The sequence below is a fragment of the Thamnophis elegans genome, chromosome 8, assembly GCF_009769535.1.
Source record: "Thamnophis elegans isolate rThaEle1 chromosome 8, rThaEle1.pri, whole genome shotgun sequence".
Lineage (NCBI taxonomy): Eukaryota > Metazoa > Chordata > Lepidosauria > Squamata > Colubridae > Thamnophis > Thamnophis elegans.
Genome location: NC_045548.1, coordinates 28,472,089 through 28,495,196, shown reverse-complemented (window position 1 = coordinate 28,495,196; position 23,108 = coordinate 28,472,089). Strand labels below are relative to the sequence as shown.

At 34.9% G+C, this 23,108-nt stretch overlaps 1 protein-coding gene across 1 annotated transcript in view; it reads right to left on the bottom strand.

The window, feature by feature from the left end:
• Positions 1-568: 568 nt before the first annotated feature.
• The window catches only part of YES1 (YES proto-oncogene 1, Src family tyrosine kinase), a 59,720-nt gene continuing 37,180 nt past the window's right edge, over positions 569-23,108 (bottom strand). The window contains 9 exon segments of the mRNA XM_032222674.1: positions 569-1,869; positions 2,575-2,706; positions 3,983-4,136; positions 12,624-12,655; positions 12,658-12,699; positions 20,795-20,974; positions 21,271-21,426; positions 21,545-21,694; positions 21,797-21,900. Coding sequence (XP_032078565.1) covers positions 1,661-1,869; positions 2,575-2,706; positions 3,983-4,136; positions 12,624-12,655; positions 12,658-12,699; positions 20,795-20,974; positions 21,271-21,426; positions 21,545-21,694; positions 21,797-21,900 — 1,159 coding nt within the window. The 3' untranslated portion in view covers positions 569-1,660.

The following is a 23,108-nucleotide window of genomic DNA, read 5'->3' as shown; positions in this document are numbered from 1 at the left end:
ATGATAGTCCTATCGTGAGGAGTGACGTATGTGTCAGTTTTAATATCATTAGCTGAATTTGGCTTAGGTGCAAGGTCTGTTCCTATAGTTTAAAGCTATACATAATGTCTATGAAAAGTCCTTCTCCCACGAAATGCAAGGAGATGGATTCAGTCCACTCTAATAACAGCTTTTTGAACTGATGCTTTTGTGAAGAGTTTTATGAACCAATATGCAACCATTTATTGTCTAGTTGACTGTAAATTACTGTTTATTGTTAGAAAGACGGGCTACTGTCCAGCTATCATTATCCCAACACTTACTATGTTGGCTAAATCCAGAATTCTGACAACTCTGTGAACTGCAAAAATGGGGAAACAATTCACACCAATCCCTCCATCTTTTACCTCCATCAAAATATATTGTGGGGGTTGGAGGATGTTCCAGAATAGCATGAGGGAGCTATGTCTGCCAACATAGAAGTTCATTTCATTAAGATCTCGATCTGATCCACCGCTTTCAGATCTTAAACAGTATTTCATAAATGCTTTGACAGAGATACGTAACAAAGAGAAGCTGTGCAATCTAGTGAATCCCTGAACATTTTAATTGGATAACCTTCATAAGCATTTGCCACTTTATTTCCTTTTTCAGATGTGCCTTCTAAAAAAAATTAAATAAGGAACATGTTTCACTAGAATTGGAACTTTAAACACTACATCTTGAAGTTAAGATGTTATCTTAACCTTATCCCTCTGATTGCATTTTGCAGTTTCAGGTTTAACATTGTACTCTAGTAACTTAATTACAAAATGAATTAATGGTTTCGGAAGTTAATTTCATTCTTAATTGAACTATGTAGGAAATAAAATATGCTACTTTCCAGTTATGGTATAGTAATATAAAGTTTCAGCACAGTGCAACATGCTTTTCAGTTCCATTATTGAGGTCTAGTATTTAATCAAGTTTATTAAATTACTTGCTTTAAAAGTAAATTTTTTTTGAGCTGAAGTAGACTCTTGGTGTCTTCACATACGTATCCATAGTATTCTTGGCAACAATACAGGGTTAATTTACCATTTTCTTCATCCATATTTTTTCCATTTTCCTATCTAGTCTACAGCCACAGTATTCCTGAAACTAATCAGTCTAATTTCTAAGCTCAGAGAAGGTTGGTCAGGTGCTGGCATCTGCTGAGAGCTACCCTAGGAAATGAGCCCCTAGAAGAAAACTTTATATTAAAGCCCTCTTAACTCTAACATAATAGTATTGTTGGTCCCATAAACTATTTTGTTATTGTTATTATTTGACCATTTCCATTCATAAGTTTATTTAAATAGCTGATGTTGCCTTTAATAATGACCTAAATGTTAGGAAAAAGAGAAAAGAAATCAGCAGCTCCACTTGTTATAGCAACGTTAATTTTACCACCCATTTTTTTCAGTGTTTCTTTTGGACCCTGTATAATATGGGAGAAAAATATATCATTGATACATTTAGGTATTATAACACTTTAAAAAGTGGTTTTGTGCAACCTATTTCAGAATTCCAGTTTGCCAGCTAACAAGAGCATGCAAATTGCAATTTGCCTTCTTTTGAGTTCTTTCAATTAGCAAGGAATTTTTTTTAAAAAAAGTACTCTACATTTGGCATGTTTGTGCATGGGATGTAAGCCATCAATTTATAAATTGTCTCCAGGCTGGTACTGTGGTTCCGTAGCAGTAAAATAATCTTCTAAGAAAGACTGAATGTATTCAAACGTTGGCCTTTCATCGGGATCTTTCTTCCAACAAAGTTTCATTAATTCATGGAGAGATTCTGGGCATCCCTGAGGACAAGGCATTCTATATCCACGTTCCACTTGCTCTAAAACTTCCCGATTGACCATTCCTAAAATTAAAAGAATAGCTTTAATGTTTATATTTTATCAAGTTGAAAGAAGGTTTCAAAAATCTGTCACTCTTTACTTGGAATGGGTATTTATAGGTTGTATTCATGCATAACATTAAAGAATTTTTAAATTGTGGTTTGCTGAACTATTGCAAACTATAGCTTGTTTGGGGAAAGTCAAACTATGATTTGAAACTAGAATTTATATTTGGATTACTGAACACAATAATGGCTTAATGTAGTATGTCCAATTGTTGTTTCCCACTGTATTCCCGGTGTATTTTTGTGCCTCATCTGAGACACTCCAAAGAGTGCAAGAGAACAGTAGAAAGAAAAAAAAAAGAAAATAAAGAATAAAAGAAACAAGGAAGAAAATACTTGTATAAACACCACAATTATTTTGCTCATCAAAGGTTAGCTTTGACTTCTTTAAAAACCTATGGTAAAAATGATCTGGCATAATGGCTGTTATTTATAAACACAGTGAATTTGATGTTTTAAAATAGTGTCTCTATATTTTTAAAACATTGAATTGCAGCTTCTGTAACATGACTAGTTTGCATTTACTATAATGTTTTCTTAAGTATTGTATGAGGTAAAACAGTTTAGTTCATCAGAACAACTGATTGTCAATAACCCTGAGCATAAGTAACAGATTTTGAAAGGATATAACTAATACATTAGAAATTTTCCCCCTCCTTTTACCTGGGTATGGCACACGCCCCTTTGTTACAAGCTCTGTCAGCAAAATTCCAAATGACCAGACATCAGATTTAATTGTAAACCGACCATATAGTGCAGCCTCAGGTGCTGTCCATTTAATTGGGAATTTGGCCCCTAGATAATACATAAACATTGAAAATAATGCATTTTAATATTATAATTTATAACATTTTTTAAAATTATTTTGGTAATGCTTTATATCATCTATCTATCTATCTATCTATCTATCTATCTATCTATCTATCTATCTATCTATCTATCTATCTATCATCTATCTTTCATATAGGAAAGGATAATTTAATAACTCTTATATTGTTATAATAGCATCCATTCTATTAAACGTAAGAATTAATCTGGAAATTGGAACTCTTCTGCTGGAAAACAACTGCAAAAGTATCTTTGTTATACTGAAAGAGAAAAGTCTAATTAAGAATACATGTGGGAGTAGAGCGTGGGTGACAACAAAGTGAGTAATACTGTCAAATTACAATATTTAATCGTACTCCTCTCAAGGCTGAGGTTGTTCTACCCAGATAATGGAGGAAATATATGCATTTTAGTATGCAGGTTAGTAACTACTGTAAAAAAAAGTTGCCATTGTTAATCTGTGTATGTGGAAAACTAGCACATAATTGTTCTTTCTATTATGTAAATCACTTGCAGAATGTACATAAACAACTGTAAATTTCAGTTGCCTAGAATCTGAAGTTCAGATTGTACTGTTCTTTATACTGTTTCTCCTTTATAGTGCAATAGTAATGCAATATTGGGTTTTCAATTCAATTGTATAGAATGTGAAGGATGTGTGTTTGTGTTTTATTTTTATTGTTATAATATACACTGAAAATGGCATTTAATTTTGTTGTATAAGGTACAATGACAATAAAGTAAACTTAACTTATAAACTGCTTGGCCAATAACCCTGAATATGAATCATGGTATGTTGCAAAGTTTGATAATAAAATGAAGCCTTGTTCAACAACAATTTTACTTTTGAAGAGATAAGGCTTTATTTTGGCAATTTATATTGTTAATAAATCCGTTAACAAATTCAGAAAACTTTTTAGAAAACATAGCAGTGTATTGAATAATCCACTTTAGAGAATATCCAGTTTCTATTGCTAGTGACTATAGTAAATGGAAAAAATAAAGAACATTCAGCTAACTCAGAAAGTGCTTTAAAATTAGTAAAGCACTTAGTCAAACTAGAACAGAGCATAAAATCACAGGGTTGGAAGTACCTTAAGATCTTCTAGTCTAGCCCCCTGCTAAAGCAGGAGATATAATATTTCAGACATAAACTGAATTGTACAAATCGAGAATTCAGATAATACATATTAATAAAACAATATTTAATATACTGGATAGTACATAAAGAATATGTAAATACCTTGTCTAGCAGTGTATTCATTGTCTTCTATTAATCTTGCTAATCCAAAGTCAGCAATTTTGCACACCAGATTATCCCCTACAAGTATATTAGCTGCTCGAAGATCTCTATGAATGTAATTCATTCTTTCAATGTATGCCATGCCATCAGCAATCTTATAAAAAAAGTATCTTAACAAAGCAGTATTCAGTCAATGAAATACTTAATACAAAATCATGAAAATGTTTCTGAAGTTACATGTTACAAACACAGTAGGAGATTTACAATGTTTAGATTTCATAACATGTAACAATATTATTTTGCAACAGAATTAAAAATCTTAAATTAGAAAAGTCTACACATTCTTTTTGTTCTCTGTGTATTACACATGCATGTTGCAATTGTATAAAGCAATTTTCTAGAACATTCTCAAGCTAACTTTTTTGGTGGAGGTTCATGCTTAAAGTGTCTGCTTTCACTGAATTGCCCAAAATTCTCTTTCTGGCTGCCACCGTGGTAACCACTCAAAACTTCTGTTTTAGGAGAAGCGGGGCTTAGCAGTGTGAAGACGGACTTTCAGGCTGCTCCTGAATGTCCATCTATACCGGAGCATTGGACGGTTCTTTTTGGACCCAAGCTGTCCCGAAGAGACCATGAAGGTAGGGGGAGACCCAGTGGTCCAGACACATTCGCAAAGTCTCTGGAGACCAGGAAAACCCTCTTTGCCAGTGACTCCGGATTAGCCACAAGGCTATTGAACTGCAAACAGCCCTAAAGAAAGAGAAAGTGTTCCAGCTGGTAAGAACATTTTATTGTTTAGAGAAAAATGGACTGCCTAAAAATTCAAACTAATTTAAATAAAGAAAGAAGAATCTAGCGTCGATTTTGCTCTTTTTAATGGTTTTGGATGGGGTTATCTTACTTTTAAATGTATTCACATGGATAATGGATAGATTACTCCAAATCTCTTCTGATTTCTGAAAGCGGGCTGTAAACCAATTCACTATAATTTGGCTGTTTACATCTTGACACTTTTATTGCTTGGTTTTTTTGGCTTAAGATCTGATAAGATTGTACAGCTTTCAGTCTGCTTTACTTGCAAATCCTCAGAGCTCTTAAGAAAGAATACTAACTGCGTATAAACGTGTCTATTCAAGCGTCTTTTCAAGTGATTTTTTCAGCCCTACAGACGCTGTCTGATACAGAAGACAGAATTCAGAGAAAATTGGATTATTTGGTGTTTTTGGCAACAAAGTATGAGGAAAAAACTGAGGATTTTTCAAATACAAAATAAGAATGACGGAGATAAAGAATCTGAACTTGTTGATATTCGTGTCAATTGGTTTACTTCTGAGGGAGGAAGAATGGAATGTTTGAAGAGGATTAAATGGAGAAAAAATTTACTTCAAAAGACAGGGCGCAGGAGGAGAAGGAAACATCAAAGAATTATAGTTTATGAAATACTATTTGCAAAACATTTGATACCACTGCTGAGAATTAAAGACAAGTGATAAAGGAAATAAAAAGAGGGGGCAACGTTATATGAAGGCACTACAGACAAGAAGGTGCAAAGATTTCTTCGTATGGACTTGTTCATAAAGATGTTTGGAGAATTGGACCACAAATGGCAGCAGATATAAGATTGTTCTGTTATTGGAGAGATACAGGTTGATAGATGGAAGAGTATAATTCAAAATTAGCTAAACTTAGTTAAATCCATTTGTAATAGGTATAGTTAAATAAAAATTGATAATGATAGTAATGTATACAATGTTGAGTTGATATGATAAGTAATAATTGGATATGAGAAGGGAAGGTTAGAAATATCTTTGGACTATATATAAAGATTATTAATAACAACAATAATTATTATAAAAAATAAAATAAAACTATATACAGTTAAATCTTAACTAATGGGGGAAATGCTATGATATAGGATATAATTAATAAAGAAAGGAGAATGATAATAAATTATATATATGGAGGATTAGAAATTTTTGGTATTAAATATTATGGATGTTTAGCTAAAACAGGATATGAGGAGTTAATGTTAATGGAGGATTTTATAAATAAGTAAATGAAATGCAGTATGTGGTTATGGATTGAATCTTGGTATATTTAAGGATGAAGTATGTTTAAATAACTGTAGTCAACTAAAAGTGGAGGTATGATGATGTTAATATAGTAAATATTTGAGTTAAGACATTCGAATAATATGAATTAATGGAAGAGATGCACAAAAGCTTTTTGTAACCAGCTGAATACTTTTTATAACATATGTTTGTTGTGGTTTTTGTGTTTTTTTATTGTTGTGTGTATCAAATATATAAGTATATATACAATAGAGAGATACAAAGGTGGTCTGTGGGGGGAAAATATAGTTAGGATAGATTAGCAAAGGTAGGGAATAAGAAATGATACTAAATTATATCTGAGTTGGCGGAAAGTACCATCCCAAGGAAACATAAACTGAGATTTAAATAGACACACCCAACAACAATAGAAAAAGAAAGGGAGAGAGGAGGAGAGAATGAAAGGAAGACGGGGGAAGAAGAAAGAGGTAAGGAGAGGAGGATGGAAGGAGAGAAAGAGGAGTAGAGAGGGTAGAAAGGGGAAGAGGAAGCGCAGGAGTCGGAGAAAGGTACGGGAAGAAGGACGGGGACAGAGAGGAGGAAGGAGGAAAGTAGAGAAGGAGGGAGGGAGAAAGGAAAGGGAAAGGAGATGGAAGGGAGAGAAAAGGAAGGGAGGAGGGTAGGAAGGGAAAGAGGAAGAGTAGGAGCAAAGGAGGGGTAAGGGAAGAAGGAAGGGGAAGAGAGGAGGAAGGAAGAAAGTAGAGAAGGGAGAGAGGGTGAAAAGAAAGAGGTAAGGAGAGGAGGATGAAAGGAGAGAAAGAGGAGGAGAGAGGGTAGGAAGAGGAAGGGGAGAGGAAGAGCAGGAGTAGGAGAAGGTACATGGAAGAAGGAAGGGAAAGGAGAGGAGGAAGGAAGAAAGTAGAGAAGGGAGGGAGGGAGAAAAGAAAGGGAAAATAAGGTGGTGTTATAACAGGAGGAAGGGATGGTAAACAAAGCAACCCTAACTGTATATTATAACCTATTAAATGAAATAATAAATGTATAAGAATGATAAATGTTAAAACACTTGTAACCAAATGACATGCTGTATGTGATGATGGGGGTTTTTGGTGTGTGTGTGTGTTTTTCTTTCTGTTTTGTTTTGTTTTTGTTTTCTTTTTATTGTTGTGGGTATGTGTTGTCTATGTAACAAAAATAAAAAAATTTTTTAAAAAAAATTCTGTTTTAGACTTTCCCTACATTATTTTTCACATTTTTTCCTTTTGGTTTTTTTCTTTTGTCCTTTCTACTTTTGTCTTTTTTGCTTTGTATTTTTCTTCATCAACACTTGACTTCTTAATCTATCATCCCTTGGCCTTCTTTCAGCAAACCAAAGGTTAAGGGATAAAATCCTACTACTGGTAATTAATTCTCAGCTCTTGTTTCACTTCAAGGAGTTACTTGCCTACTTACCATCTCTGTTTTATCCTTCAGGTACATCTAATTTGATCAATTTCCCCTAGAATAAGTATTGTAAATAAATCAAATTGCAGAGAGTAAATATCTACCTTCTACAAAGTTTGTTCATGGGGCAAAGTTTACAGTTACTCTCTGATTTTTAATACCTGCTCTGGCTTGACTCCCTAAGATCTAAGGGCAGTTTCTCCTATATCAGCCATGTATTTTTGACATCATGTCAGGCCATTTGATCTGGTGAAAATAAGAAAGTGGTGTCAAACTTGAGAAAATAGAAATGAAAGTTGAAGAATTCCACCATAAATTACCCCATCTTCTGCTGCTCTACTTTGGGGACATTTTTCATATCAGCCCTCATAGTATCTTACTGGATAACGGGGGACTTTCTTGGGAATTTATGTAGATGTTATCCATATGCTCAGCTTTATTCTCTTTTAAAGTGTTTGTATGTGTTGCATCATTGACTTCTATTTCAGAATAAGAAACTTATTTATTTGCATTTCTTCTTTACAGTTTGGGGAATTGAAACATATTCTTCCAGATGCTACTTCAATCTGAAACGAATAGTCATTGAGTGAGGACTACTTATAGTAGTTATTTAGAGAGAAGTTGAGCCCTCTGCCCGAATTGCATACAGAGGTCCATTCTACTTGGCGGATTCTTTTTAAATTTCAACATAATTCAACCTAACCTAAATCTTTGTGTCTTTGAGGGAAAATCTAGCCTTTGTCTGATGCAGATACTGTAGTAAATATGGGGGAGCCCGGATTCAATCTAGTTGGAGTTTATTTGCATTCAATCAAGTGGAATATTATGCATCTGGCTACGTTTCTTTCTTATTATTGACTAGTCAAGGTTGATATTGTATTTACTTATTTGATTTTGAAACAGTCCAATCACTTTGCTGGACAAACCAGCATATAAAGAAAAAAGATGAGAAGCAGAAGCGATAAGGATAATAATGACTGATGAAACAAATCAAGGGAAAAGTACTTTAAGAGATTTAAAAATGGAATTGGATAACCTGGAAAATACTTTGAAAGGGAAATAGGGGCGTGGGTGGACACTCTGGAGACCTGGCAGCTTAGGAGGATAGAGATGGGAGAAATATTCAGACTGAATGGTGAAGACACAGATGCTGATAGAGATAAAGATCCAAGAGAGGAGTATGGGAGGCAAGCTAAAAAAATGAATAAGAATGAAGTATTAAATGGGCAAGAGATGATGGATAGAAAGGAACTTTTTTTCTAATATAATGATGGCCTGATTAAAGGTCGAATAAGAATACACACCTTTATATAAAGCAATAGTTAGATAGAAAAAATGGAGGTTGTAAGATGGTATTATTAAGTATGTTTAAATAATAGGATGATTAGAACTGGAATGGCGTACTGAGACTTTGAATAACCAAATAATGAAGGACTATGTCTTATAAAAACATGTGTATTAACACTAGAATTAGTAATAGTGACCTGACTAGGAGCTAGAATAGAGGTAGAAATAAGAAATAGGGGGAATATTAGTAGATATATTTTTATATAATAGAATATAAGTAATAACTATATGGAAATATTAGAAGTTAAAAGATGGTATTAATATGTATTGAAATATTGAATAACCACCCTAAAACAAACATATATATTAATACTAGGATTATCTAAGTTTGATTAATGTTGTTGTTGTTATTATTATTATTATTATTATTATTATTGCTATTTGTATCAAAATGAATTATACCCAGAGGCCATACTGTTCATGTCTTGATACTGATATATACAAATCCAATAAAACTTAAAAGAAAAAGAAAGAAACAGCCCAATTCCTCAGCAACTCTGGGCAGTTTGTAATTAAAAGGAAAAGAATAAGAACATATACCGTGTTTTCCCCAAAATAAGACTGGGTCTTATTTTCTTTTGACCCCTGAAATGGTCTTATTTTCGGGGAGGTCTTATATTTTTGAGGTGCAGGAGGTGGTGAGCATGGTCAGCTCATGGCTGCTGCTGTGTTGCAATATTTTCGGGAGAGCTTATTTTCGGGGGAGGCTTATTTTAGCTCATGCGCTCAAAAGCCCAGTTGGGCTTATTATCCAGGGAGGTGTTATTTTGGGGAACAGGGTAGGTAGTTTTTGTTTAGCAATGGCCTCATTCAGAGACATTTGCAGTTATGAAAGTGATGGTAAACATAACTTTATGATCCTTCCTCATATTTATAACCTCAGAGGGTCTATAAACACAAAGGATTTACTGTTACACTCCAGCCTAGCCCAGAGGAACTCCACTAATGCAGTCTATCCTAGCTGGGATATTTCAGAGCACATTTTTAATAGTAGTTCACCTCCTTAAAGATGAATTGTTGTAGCATATATGCTCAGATATATTTGGACTGTGGCACAGGATTTGATATTGCAATCGTGTTTCTTGACAGAATTTTTTATGATTTGGGAATGATCATTTTATGAATGTTCAAAACCATTGATATACAGTATACTATATTGCAGTAATTCTCAAAAGCATCCTGTTTCTCTCTCAGATGCATTCTTTTTTCCAAACTGGACAGGCGTTCTATTGTAAGTGTATCCTGTGATTCTTCTGCTCACAAGGATAATCACAAAGCTTTGTTAGGACAGGATCATCTGCACAGACCTATTGCATTTAGCCAAGAGCAAGTTTCAACATAATTTTCTTGACAAGAATCCCCTACAGTATTCTCAGGTGAAGCCATATGCATCATCCAAGATTCCAAATGCTATGACTGATGGCTTGGAAAATTAGCCAGTTACAGATGATTACCTTTGTACAAATGATAGTTTTCTTTGGAAACAATCTGCTATGCCTTTTTAACAAGGTAGAGTGGGCTATCTGAATTATTACCTAAAAGCTGTAAAGAGACAGTGTCTGTGTTTTGCTCTGTGGAATTAGTTTCCCAATTTCTTGTTCTTAAAAAAGAAAAATCTTCATATTCACTAAAATTATTTGGTGATTATCAGTCTTTCAAAGACATCATGGTGGATTTCTCACATTTTATACTTTTTTAATCCTCAAATTACACGTCAATTTGTCACATCTATTTTCTGGCATCAAAGCTCACCCACAATGGAAAGACTATTTGCTGCTGTCTCAACTTGTCTCCACTGTTCAGCTCTTTTAACTATCACTTCATTCCATAGGTTACCCTTTAAAGTAATATTCTGGACAGTTCTTACATCTTCAAAATATGCCAATATTCTTTCCAAGCAAACTAGTTGCTTCTAAAGAATTGCCTCATTGTACATTATGTAGCTAAGTATAAAGCTACTTTGTGTCTTGATTCTACCTTCATTCTGAACATATTTTCTAAAGTCTTTATGAGAACATTGTTTTTTCAGCTTTCCTCCCTTATTTGACCAGCCACATTGAAACAACCATTTAAATATGAAAAGGACTTTTGTCTTTTACCTTGACAGCATGAAATAATTTGATTTGACTCTACCATCTTTCATTTGCTGCTTAACAGCAGTTTTCCACTATTTTATTGAAATGTTTTTATTTGACAAACTACAACAACTGCCTGTGCCACCTGTTGTTTGTGGGCAATTACTGCAATGGCTGAATCACATATTAAGGGCTTCCGTTATTCTGTAACATCTGCATTTGTGGAGCCTAGATTATAGCAGTTTTGAACCTGCTATTATTTCACTCATTTTGATTGTGATCATTGATAAGATAGCTCTTCTCCCATTCATTGTGTTCATAGTAGGTACAAGTAAATAGCATGAAATGAGATTAATATTCTTTATTTTATATACACACACACACACACACAAATGGCTGTGTGTGTGTGTATGTTCAAGCATAACTCTGGAACATCCCGAGCAATTTCAACCAAACTTGGTACACAGCTGACTTATTCTCTGGAGACAATACTGTGGGGGTAACACACCCCTAACACCCCTCGGGGTGTGTTCTGTTATGATACAGCCTGTTGTGCCTTCAAATGGCTTATACTGTAGTGCCATACAATCGCTTCTACTGTACACCGCAGTGGAGTTGCCATGGTAATGGCTTCACAATACTACAAAAGGGGGCTCCCTCTGGTAAGGGGGAAAATCAAGAATTATGTTTGGTCCAGACATTTTCCTCTAATAAATAAATACCTGGGCAACTCCGGGTTATCGACTAGTATTCCCATAATGAGTAATAAGTAGAAAACTATGTTACTTGCGCAAAAGAGAGAATTTGGGAGCCATTGCACTGTGCACATGTGAGCACAAGACACAAAACATTGATTTCACTATAAATAGGGTTTGCATTGGCACATAGTAGTCAGTGGAACTGAGTACTGGATTCATGTGGTTTTATTAGCTTTGCAGTAAAGACACTCATTGGAAATCTACAATCTTGGAATGATTATCTACTACTACCACTATTTATAAGTATTTCTAAAAAGGCCCAACACTTATAATCCATACAAAGCCACAACTGATAACAAAAGGTTGCTTACATGTTATCTGTCATGTTGATTCACCATGTTACCCACTGCAGGGATACTTTCTTTCTTTGACCATACTGGCAGTCTGAGGAGTTCAGTATGGGCAGACACTTTAGTTGAGTCTTTTCCAAGGTGTAATTCCCTTGGGAGGTGCAGACAATGTCCAGGGAACATGTGAAGTACCTTATAGTTACACTGTTACAAAAAAAATCTACCTTTCCCAAAGTTTCATTGTATTGTTTTCATTGTCATTTGTATTCATTTTGATGTTTAGATTTTTAGGGGAGTTGTGTATATTAAAGTTATACTAAGGCAGGGGTTTCCAACCTTGGCAACTTTAAGACTTGTGTACTTCAAGGAATTCTGGAAGTTGAAGCCCAGAAGTCTTAAAGTTGCCAAGGTTGGAGACCCCTGTACTGAAGGGGAAGGTGTAATGGCAAAAACTTTAAAAATTTCTGCTTTACAGAATCTTCTCAACAAAAAACACTGAACCAGAGAATGTTCCAAATGTCATAAGATGCAGGCACAACCCTATAGAGATGGACCACCTGAAGATTTATGGTTATAATCTGACCTTTGACAGCATGGCAACCACTTTTAGCCTTTCTATATTAGTCAATGGCTGTAATATTGGAATGTTTTAGTAATCAATATATTTTAATAAGTACCTGTGCAGCCATATCAACCAGTTGTGGAAGCTTAAATATTTTCCTTCTCCTTCCTTAAGGAAATCTAGTAAGCTTCCTACAGAAAGACACAAAAACCATCAGTGTTTTCTTTAATTCAGTTATAGTAATGGTATCACAACACTTTAATAATAGTTCAGTTTCAAAATCTACACTTACTTCAGGCATAGTTAAAATAAAATTCTATTATAAAAAGCAATACTTACATGGTTACAATGTAGTATTTTGGAATTAGTAGCAATTTTGGGTATGTACAAAATAAAACATATTTAAACAAATCCTTTGGATATATGACAGTGTTAACAGACATTTACAACAATTTAAATGTAATGGCTGTATACGTGAGGTTTCCTCATCCTCCTAAGAGCAGATGTCATAATTTGTATGGTATATTTGTTTTTATTTATTCATAAGTTACATATGCAAATAAATATGAATTCAATATTGGATTTATTTTTCTATGCCACGGGTAGAAGTCAAGTAGTGTCGCTTCAAGACATATAAATCAGCACCCGGATTAGAGATAAGCATCTATCCAGGTCTTGTGGGGGTAGAAATATTAAGTAATATAAATATAAATATTACTCCGAATGTGTAAGCAGTCTCGACAACATCGCTGCCATAGGAGTATTGCCTATTCACAATACTTTTGCAATGGAAGAAAGTAGCCAATGACAAAACATGCCTTTACTAGAAAATAAACTGATGAGAAGAGTCTCTATTTCACTTTCTCACCACCGGGATACGGTTTTCAGCCCCGGTTTTCTTTTTATTTCTGGCAGCAAGTACCCATTGTTTGAATTTATTAAAATTACTTTGGGGTCCTATCTAAAGCTCATAACAATTTTCATTATTAAATGGGACATTTGTTAAGAGAATTTTGCCCCATTTTACGACCTTTCTTGCCACAGTTGTTAAGCAAATAACTGTGGTTTTTAAATTAGTGTCACAGTTGTTAAGCAAATCTAGTTTTCCCCTGATTTTGCTACGTTAGAATGACACAAAAGCTTATCACATGATCCTGGGATATGCAACCATCATAAATATGAATCAGTTGCCAAGTTTCTGAATTTTGATTACTTAACTATAGGGATGCTTTAATGATCGTAAGTGTCAAAAATGGTCCTAAATCACTTTTTTTCAGTGCCATTGTAGCTTTGAAGGGTCACTATACAAACTGTTGTAACTCAAGGTTTACCTGTGTTTTTAAGCCTTTCATATCTTATGCCCCATCAATTAATCTGTAAAATACCCTGGATCTCACCTTGACAAAAACCTCTTTTTCATTTATAATATCAATTCGTTTCTTACAGCTCCCATTTAGGATAAAATTTTGAAGAAATACCATATTTTTTGGAGTATAAGATGCACCAAGATTTTGAAGAGGGAAATTTTTTAAAAAAAGTTTTTGCACTCTGCAGACCTCCCTAAAAGGGCCCGTTTTTCACAAAAATGTACCCTTTTTGTCAATAAAAGGGCCATGCATAGCCTTTAGGAGGTTTGTAGAGTGCTTCTGGGGGCTGGGTGGGCAAAAATGAGCAAAAATGGCCTGTTTTTCATGAAAACGGGCCTGGTTTTTTTCCAAAAAAGGGCATGCATAGCCTTTAAGAGGATTATAGAGTGTTCCTGGGGGCTGGGGGGCAAAAATGGACCATTTTTGTGCTCCCCAGCCCCCAGGAGCACTCTGGAAGCCTCCTAAAGACTATGCAAGACCATTTTTGCAAAGGGGACAGGGTTTCAGGAGGCCAAAAATGGTGTATTCAGTATATAAGACGCACCTAGATTATTAGCCTCTTTTTTTGAGGGAAAAGGTGTGTCTTATACTCTGAAAAATACGGTAAATAAAGTTCCAATGATTTCCTCTGTGTGCCATCTAGACAACTTCTGAGTTATATCTGTGCTGTGTGTATCACTGGTGGAGGACCAATGAATCACACAAACATTGTGCTTTTGTGGATTCTTTCCTCTTCCACAAAATATGACTAAAAGTGTTTGCTTTCATTGTCATCAATATATATTGTCATCAATATATATTAAATTGTGGTTTAATATATAACTGAGTACGATACATAATATTAACTATATTGAACTTATTCAAACAAGTTATAATGCAGCTATTCCTTAAATAATGCTTCATAACATCTATAGTTCCTTATCTTTACAATAACAAACTCCAGGTAGATGAAACAAAAGCAAACATTTCCAGTTTCCCATTGTGACTGTTGAAGTCCTGAGAATACAGTTTAGTGTTACATTTGCTCATAGGCGTAATTTAGGTATCTGACCTGAGACACTTTTAAAGTACATCAGTTTTCTTTTTGGGACGGAAGAAATAATCTTACATATGGCTATTTCCACAAGCTGCTTCTTTCTTTAAAGAAGGATAATCCTTGTCCACAGAGCTATATCATTATTCATGTAAGGAATCCTATTATCTCTACAAAGATATTCTGATCTTTGTAGGAAATACTAGACATTATTATGATTATGATTATTATTCTTTATTAATTAAATTAACAGTCAACTGAACATTCAAAAATGCATCACAAATACCAATGACTGGTCCTAATGATTGATACGGGTTGCTGCCAGCATCCTATGCATCAACTAAGTACCTTCTTAAAATATACGATGTTCTGAGTTGCACAGTTTTTTGCAGTTCGGCTGGTGTTATTGCAGGAAGTTGCAATTTGCTGATGTATCTTATAAAATTCTTGGACATTGTACCTAGTGCCCTGATGGCAATAGGTATCACTGGTGGTATTATTATTATTATTATTGTACAATTGTATCACAGCGGCCAGTTGTTTCACCGGATTTGGCATTGGTTACTAGTCGGGCCCCACCCAGGGGCCTAGGACTTCGTAACATATTTTCGTAATATGCGTGCAGATCCAAGCAGTGCGGCTTTTTGCATTTGACTGATGGTGATTTTGTCAATTTTTAACTGTTTTAAATGTAATTCCAGTGCTTTTGGAATAGCACCCAGTGTGCCAATTACCACTGGAATTACCACTGTTGGTTTGTGCCATAGTCGTTGAATTTCGATTTTTAAGTCCTGGTATCTTGCGATTTTTTCATGTTCCTTCTCGGCGACCCTGCTATCACCTGGTATTGCGATGTCTATGATTGTGACCTTATTTTTCTCAACCAGTGTGATGTCTGGTGTATTATGCGCCAGTATTTTGTCGGTTTGTATACGGAAATCCCACAAGATCTTGACCATCTGATTTTCTGTGACTTTTTCAGGCTGATGTTCCCACCAGTTTGTTGCTGTTTTAATATTATAATTTTTGCACAAATTCCAATGGATCATTTGTGCTACTGAATTGTGCCGCAATTTATAATCAGTCTGCGCGATTTTTTTACAGCAGCTGAGAATGTGATCAACAGTTTCGTCAGCTTCTTTGCAAAGTCTGCATTTGGCATCATCAGAGGATTTTTCGATTTTGGCCTTAATGGCATTTGTGCGGATAGCTTGTTCTTGCGCAGCCAGGATTAGTGACTCTGTTTCTTTCTTTAATGTACCTGTTTTTAACCATAACCAAGTTTGTTCCCTGTCCACTTTATCTTTTATTTTTTCCAGAAATTGACCATGCAGTGCTTTGTTCTGCCAACTCTCCATTCTTGATTTTATCACATCTTTTCTGTATTCTTGTTTTGTCTGTTGGGCCTTCAGTAGATTTTTGTTCTTTACTTCGATTAATAGATGTTCTTGACTTTCTTTTAAATAATCAGCCAGTGCATGTTTTTCTTCTTCAACTGTTTGCTTCACTTGTAATAATCCTCTGCCACCTGATTTTCGGGGCAGATATAGTCTATCAGTATCACCACGTGGATGTAAACTGTAGTGCATTGTCATTAGTTTCCTGGTTTTTCGGTCCAAAAGGTCCAAATCAGTTTGTGTCCAGTTAACTATGCCAGCTGTGTATCTTATAACTGGTATTGCCCAGTTATTTATGGCCTTGATTGTATTTCCACCATTCAATTTAGATTTCAAAATTTTCCTAACTCTGTTGGTGTACTCTCGTCTGACAATAGTTTTTACTTCTCCATGCTTGATGTTATCCAACTGCAGAATGCCTAAGTATTTGTAGGCTTCATTTTCTTTGCATTTAATTAGTTGGCCATTGGGCATTTCAATTCCCTCAGATGCAGTGATTTTGCCCCTTTTTATGGATACAGTGGCGCATTTTTCCATGCCAAACTGCATTGAAATATTGGTGCTGAATACTCGGACTGTATTTGTCAATGATTGGATTTCTATTTCTGACTTTCCATAGAGTTTCAAATCATCCATATATAGTAAATGTGAAATTTTTTCAGCTTTTTTGGCTGTTTGGTAGCCTAATTTCATTTTTTTTAAGATTACTGATAGTGGGATCATTGCGATGATGAAGAGAAGAGGTGAAAGTGAATCACCCTGGAAAATTCCTCGCTTGATATTAACCATTCCGTAGCTCTCATTCCCTACTGCCAACTCAGTTCTCCATTGTTTCATTGCCTTTTCAGTAAAGGATGTAATATTTTTGCTAATGCCAGTTGTTTCTAAGCATTTTATGATCCAACTATGTGGCAGTGAGTCAAATGCCTTTTTGTAATCAATCCAGACCATATTCAAGTTCGTTTTTCTGTTCTTACAATTTTCTAATATCATTTTATCAATTAGAAGCTGATCTTTTGTGCCCCTGCTCCTTCTTTTGTTGCCTTTTTGCTCTACTGGCAAGATGTTGTTTGTTTCCAAATAATCCATCATGTTATCTGCAATAATGCCTGTGAGTAATTTGAAGGTTGTTGGCAAGCATGTTATTGGTCTATAGTTTTCTGGTGTTGTTCCTTTAGTTGGATCTTTCTGAATCAAGTATGTTTTTCCAGTTGTCAACCATTCATCAATTTGGCCCTTTTGTAAAATTTCATTCAGTTGCCTGGCCAATATTGCATGTAAACTGGTCAGATATTTGAGCCAGAAACCATGTAATTGGTCACTTCCAGGTGATGTCCAATTCTTTACCTTTTTAACTCGATTTTTGACCATCTCAGTTGTTATTTCTAATACTTGCATTTGTTTGTTGCCAATGCTTTTCTCAAAGTCATGTATCCACTTTGCTTCCTTGTTGTAGTCCTTTGCATTTTCCCACAATTCTTTCCAGAATTCAACTGTGGCCTGTTTTTCTGGTTTTTCACTTTTGGTGTCACCATTTACATTAAGACTTTGATAAAAACGCCGTTGGTCTGATCGAAATTGCTGATTTTGTTTATATTGGATGATTCGTGCCTCATATCTTTCAATTTTTCTAGCTGTTGCTGTTATCTGCTGTTTTACAATCTCTACAGCTTCATTGATGTTTCTTGTATCCAATCTATATCTCCTGATTAGCCGATCTATGATTTTGTTGTTTTTAAGCCGTTGCTCATGCATGTTCTTTAAGTTACTAGCATCTGCCCTTAATTTTTTTATTTTTTGTTCTAAACGGATTTTCCACTTTGGCTTTGATGCTTTTTCTGTTGTATGACTAGGTACTTTAATTTTAATGCCTAGTTCATTAGTGACTATTACAGCTGCGCTGTACATTAACTGGTTTGTTTCCAAGATGGATCCCGGTTCAATTGTTGAAAACACTGCATTAACCATTTTCATGATAGGGGCCAAAATTTTCTTAGGCACAGTTTTTAGTAATGGTAAACGTTGCCTTTCCTCATTAAGCAGAAAATGCTCCATGATCTTATCCTTCAATTCTTTTTGTTTTTGAGTTAGTTCATCAGTTGGTTCAGTGATAACTGGTTCTAGTGGTGGTGGTGTTATTTCCTCCCCAAGAGCTTCTTCTGGGAGTTCTACTATAATGTCTTTAGTTGTGTCTTGAATATCAGTTATTTCCGCTTGTGATATTGTTTTTTGGGTTTTGCAATTTGCCTGAATTTCCTCATGTTCAACTTCACTAAACACTTTATTCCGTATAATAAATCGCCTTTGATCTGCTAGTCGTTGTTCACTAACATTTGAATCTGGATATTGTTGTTTCCATAATTCATACATTCGCTTTAAATAGCCTCTTTTTTCTGGCTCTGAGTTGTAGTAACAGGCCATTATGGCACGGTTTTCATCTGCACTATATTTTTGTCGTTTTGTTGGCTGGTCCACTTGTAGCCCACTTGTCGACGGATGTCCAGGGACCCCAACATCCGCCACGGCCCTTGTTAACCCGCGCGACGACCAATGCGGTATGGAATTCTTATTTGTTTTTTTCACCATATTGTATGGGTTGGCGGGGGGTTTTTTACGGGACCAGATGCCAACCTGATCCCAACCTTCCTCCCTTCTCATCCGGGCTTGGGACCGGCAATGGCGGAGTTGTTGTTGTTGTTATTATTATTATTATTATTATTATTATACAATTGTATCACAGCGGCCAGTAAGGAAGCAAAGTGGATACATGATTTTGAGAAAAGCATTGGCAACAAACAAATGCAAGTATTAGAAATAACAACTGAGATGGTCAAAAATCGAGTAAAAAAGGTAAAGAATTGGACATCACCTGGAAAGGACCAATTACATGGTTTCTGGCTCAAATATCTGACCAGTTTACATGCAATATTGGCCAGGCAACTGAATGAAATTTTACAAAAGGGCCAAATTGATGAATGCTTGACAACTGGAAAAACATACTTGATTCAGAAAGATGCAACTAAAGGAACAACACCTGAAAACTACAGACCAATAACATGCTTGCCAACAACCTTCAAATTACTCACAGGCATTATTGCAGATAACATGATGGATTATTTGGAAACAAACAACATCTTGCCAGTAGAGCAAAAAGGCAACAAAAGAAGGAGCATTAAAGAAAGAAACAGAGTCACTAATCCTGGCTGCGCAAGAACAAGCTATCCGCACAAATGCCATTAAGGCCAAAATCGAAAAATCCTCTGATGATGCCAAATGCAGACTTTGCAAAGAAGCTGATGAAACTGTTGATCACATACTCAGCTGCTGTAAAAAAATCACGCAGACTGATTATAAATTGCGGCACAATTCAGTAGCACAAATGATCCATTGGAATTTGTGCAAAAATTATAATATTAAAATATTATAATATTAAAACAGCAACAAACTGGTGGGAACATCAGCCTGAAAAAGTCACCGAAAATCAGATGGTCAAGATCTTGTGGGATTTCCGTATACAAACCGACAAAATACTGGCGCATAATACACCAGACATCACACTGGTTGAGAAAAATAAGGTCACAATCATAGACATCGCAATACCAGGTGATAGCAGGGTCGCCGAGAAGGAACATGAAAAAATCGCAAGATACCAGGACTTAAAAATCGAAATTCAACGACTATGGCACAAACCAACAGTGATAATTCCAGTGGTAATTGGCACACTGGGTGCTATTCCAAAAGCACTGGAATTACATTTAAAACAGTTAAAAACTGACAAAATCACCATCAGTCAAATGCAAAAAGCCGCACTGCTTGGATCTGCACGCATATTACGAAAATACATTACGACGTCCTAGGCCCCTGGGTGGGGCCCGACTAGTAACCAATGCCAAATCCGGCGAAACAACTGGCCGCTGTGATACAATTGTATAATAATAATAATAATTATTATTATTATTTTATTTCACATAATTTTAATTTAATAATTAATTCATGTAAAAATCCGAGTCTATTAATGCCTTTTATGTATGCCTGGCAAATGCTTCCTGAATATGTTTCCTGCTGACTGCCAGCAAAGATATTAAGAAAATAATAATACAAAATGATAGCTTGTCTTTTTTTTTCAGGGGAAAATTTACTTATTTACTTATTTAATTTAAAAATCTGATTGCCACTCGTCTTAGAACCATAATTTTGGGTATCTCACAACAATGATATAAAACCAATATTATACAAAAATGAAACAACCCACCTCCCAATAAAAACAGAAAGAAAGAAACTTGTTGCCATAACTAAACTTCCTAGGTGCAACCCACCACACTATTTTCTAACTCTGACTTAACAATCTACAATGAAAGCCTTGGTATACACTTCTAAATATCTACCATGATAAAATACTTCTCTGTCTATTCTGCTCTAATAATTAAATAGTAAATTCATACAATACTATTTTTTTCCTATTTATTTTCAGTATAGAGGTAAAATGTACCTTTTGTCATGAATTCAGTGACAATGTAGATAGGCTCCTCCGAAACTACAGCATAAAGTGGAACAAGTTTATCATGCCTTAATTTCTTCATGATCTGAGCTTCTTGTAGGAAAGCTTCTGGCATCATTGTACCAGGTTTTAGAGTTTTGATTGCAACTTTTGTTGTTCCGTTCCATGTTCCTATGTAATAAATGCATGATATTATCGTTTACACTACAAAGATTTTCAGTGTAATATAAATGTTGCAGCAGGGTCAGTATTTGTAAAATAATCCATTTTAAAAAATGTTGAACAGGTTAAGAACAATTTGTGCCTTTAGTCTATTGTTTATAAATGATTTAAAGTGATTCTCTAATTCTTAGGCAGATGTTTTCCATTTCAGCAATCTAAAATTCTTTTTTAAAATCGGGAGATATTAAGGCACAGAACACTTGGATTTAATGATAAGAGTTAGGGTTCTCCCATGTAACACTTACCCATCCAAACTTCACCAAAGCACCCTTGGCCCAGCTTAACTTCTAGCCGTAAGGATTCTCTAGGGATTTCCCAGGCGTCCTTTGCTAAGCCCTGTGTCTGAGGTTTCACAGTTGGACACACAGTTGTTAATTTGTGACACAGGCCGTCAGCATGATCTAGCAATCAGAGAAATATTTCTTATATAGTCATGTATTTTAAAGTATACCCTCCTCACAAATATATTCATTGGGATATAATTTACTTCTACGATCAGCTATAGTTTTTAGAACCTACCTGTATAGTGTTTGACCAGCTTTTGTAAAGATTCAAATTGTGCTCTTGTTGTTATATAATATCCACCATTGTCAAGTTTTCTAATTTTATAGTGTTTCACATTATCACCTCTAATCTCATCCCAATCACGTATAGAAAGGGAATAAGCACCTGAAAAAATAATTTAATATTTGATTCTGTAAACACATTTATAAAAAATTTACAAATTCATTATAATTTAATTTATTCAGTAATAAAGTTAAAGATAGATACCTTTTGTAGTTTCACTCTCTCGTACTAAAAAGATACCACGTTGATTCCCAGGATTTAAAAGCAATCTTTCTGCATCTTTCCTGCCCATTTTACCAAAATACCATCTAAAAAGTTGAAAGATAAATATGTTCAAGAAAAGATTTAGTTGCAATATTTGATTAACATAGCAACGGTATTAAATTGCAAAGATGAGACCGTGGAGCATTCATTATAACAGGAGCTTTCCATCTAATTCCATCTTTTAAAATAGATGAGAAACCAAAGTTGCTTCTAAATGTGATATGATCACACAGATTCTTCTACAGGGAAGATACGATCTAGTACTTTTATTCAAAAAACAAAACAAGACTATGTCTCATCTATTGCATTCAAGATTCAGTAACAAACTAGTTTTAAATAGTACATGGAGAGTTCCAAGAGCAGATAGCCCAAAACACTGTTTTAAAATTTTGAAGAAAAACAAGACAAGTCAGTTGGACTAAAGCAACTACAGGTGAAACCAGAAAGTATTGTTTTGTCATTTTGTTGTTCCTGTATTCTTTCTGCTTTAAATGTGGTTTTGTTAATTTTTTAAAAATTACCAAACACGCCAAGCATTGTGTCAGTGGAAGTACTATATTGCATTTGAGTGACAATAATGCCATATAAACAAGCAATAAAATGAAGCTGCATACCTGAACCTGCTGAGTTACAAAGGAGATATTATTTATTTATTTCCTTTATTATTTTTATAAATAATTCAAGGCAGAAAACATACCCAACTTTCTTCTATTTTCCCCACAACAACAACTCTGTCAGGTGGGTTGCACTGAGGGGCGGGAGTGATTAGCCCAAGGTCTCCAAGGTGGCTTTCATAGCTAAGGCAGGACTTGAACTCATGGTCTGTTGCTTTCTAGCCTAGTAATCGCAAAGTTTATAAGCAATTCTAGATCAAGGGAACCTTAACAATTTGCTTAGAAATTCCATGTACTTCTAAGCTCAGAAACTAGCCAGAAGATTTAAGGAAGCAGCTTGTGGCAATGTTAAGGACTAACTAGCAGCTAAACTTTGCAAAAAGTATACCAAGTTTTAAAGGTTGTACATCTTACACACACCAATACAGATTTGGAATGGTTCCAACAGAAAACTGTTCCATCAGAATATATGGTGAAGTCTCTATTAAGAGGAGGTGATATATATGTCAATATATTTTTCTTATTAAATAAGAATGAGAAATTTTGTGACTATTTGCAGATCTGTTATGTAGGTAAGGAGAATGAATTAGGTTTATTTATTTTTTTTCAGCATCCAACGAGCGTGGATTTTTTAAATG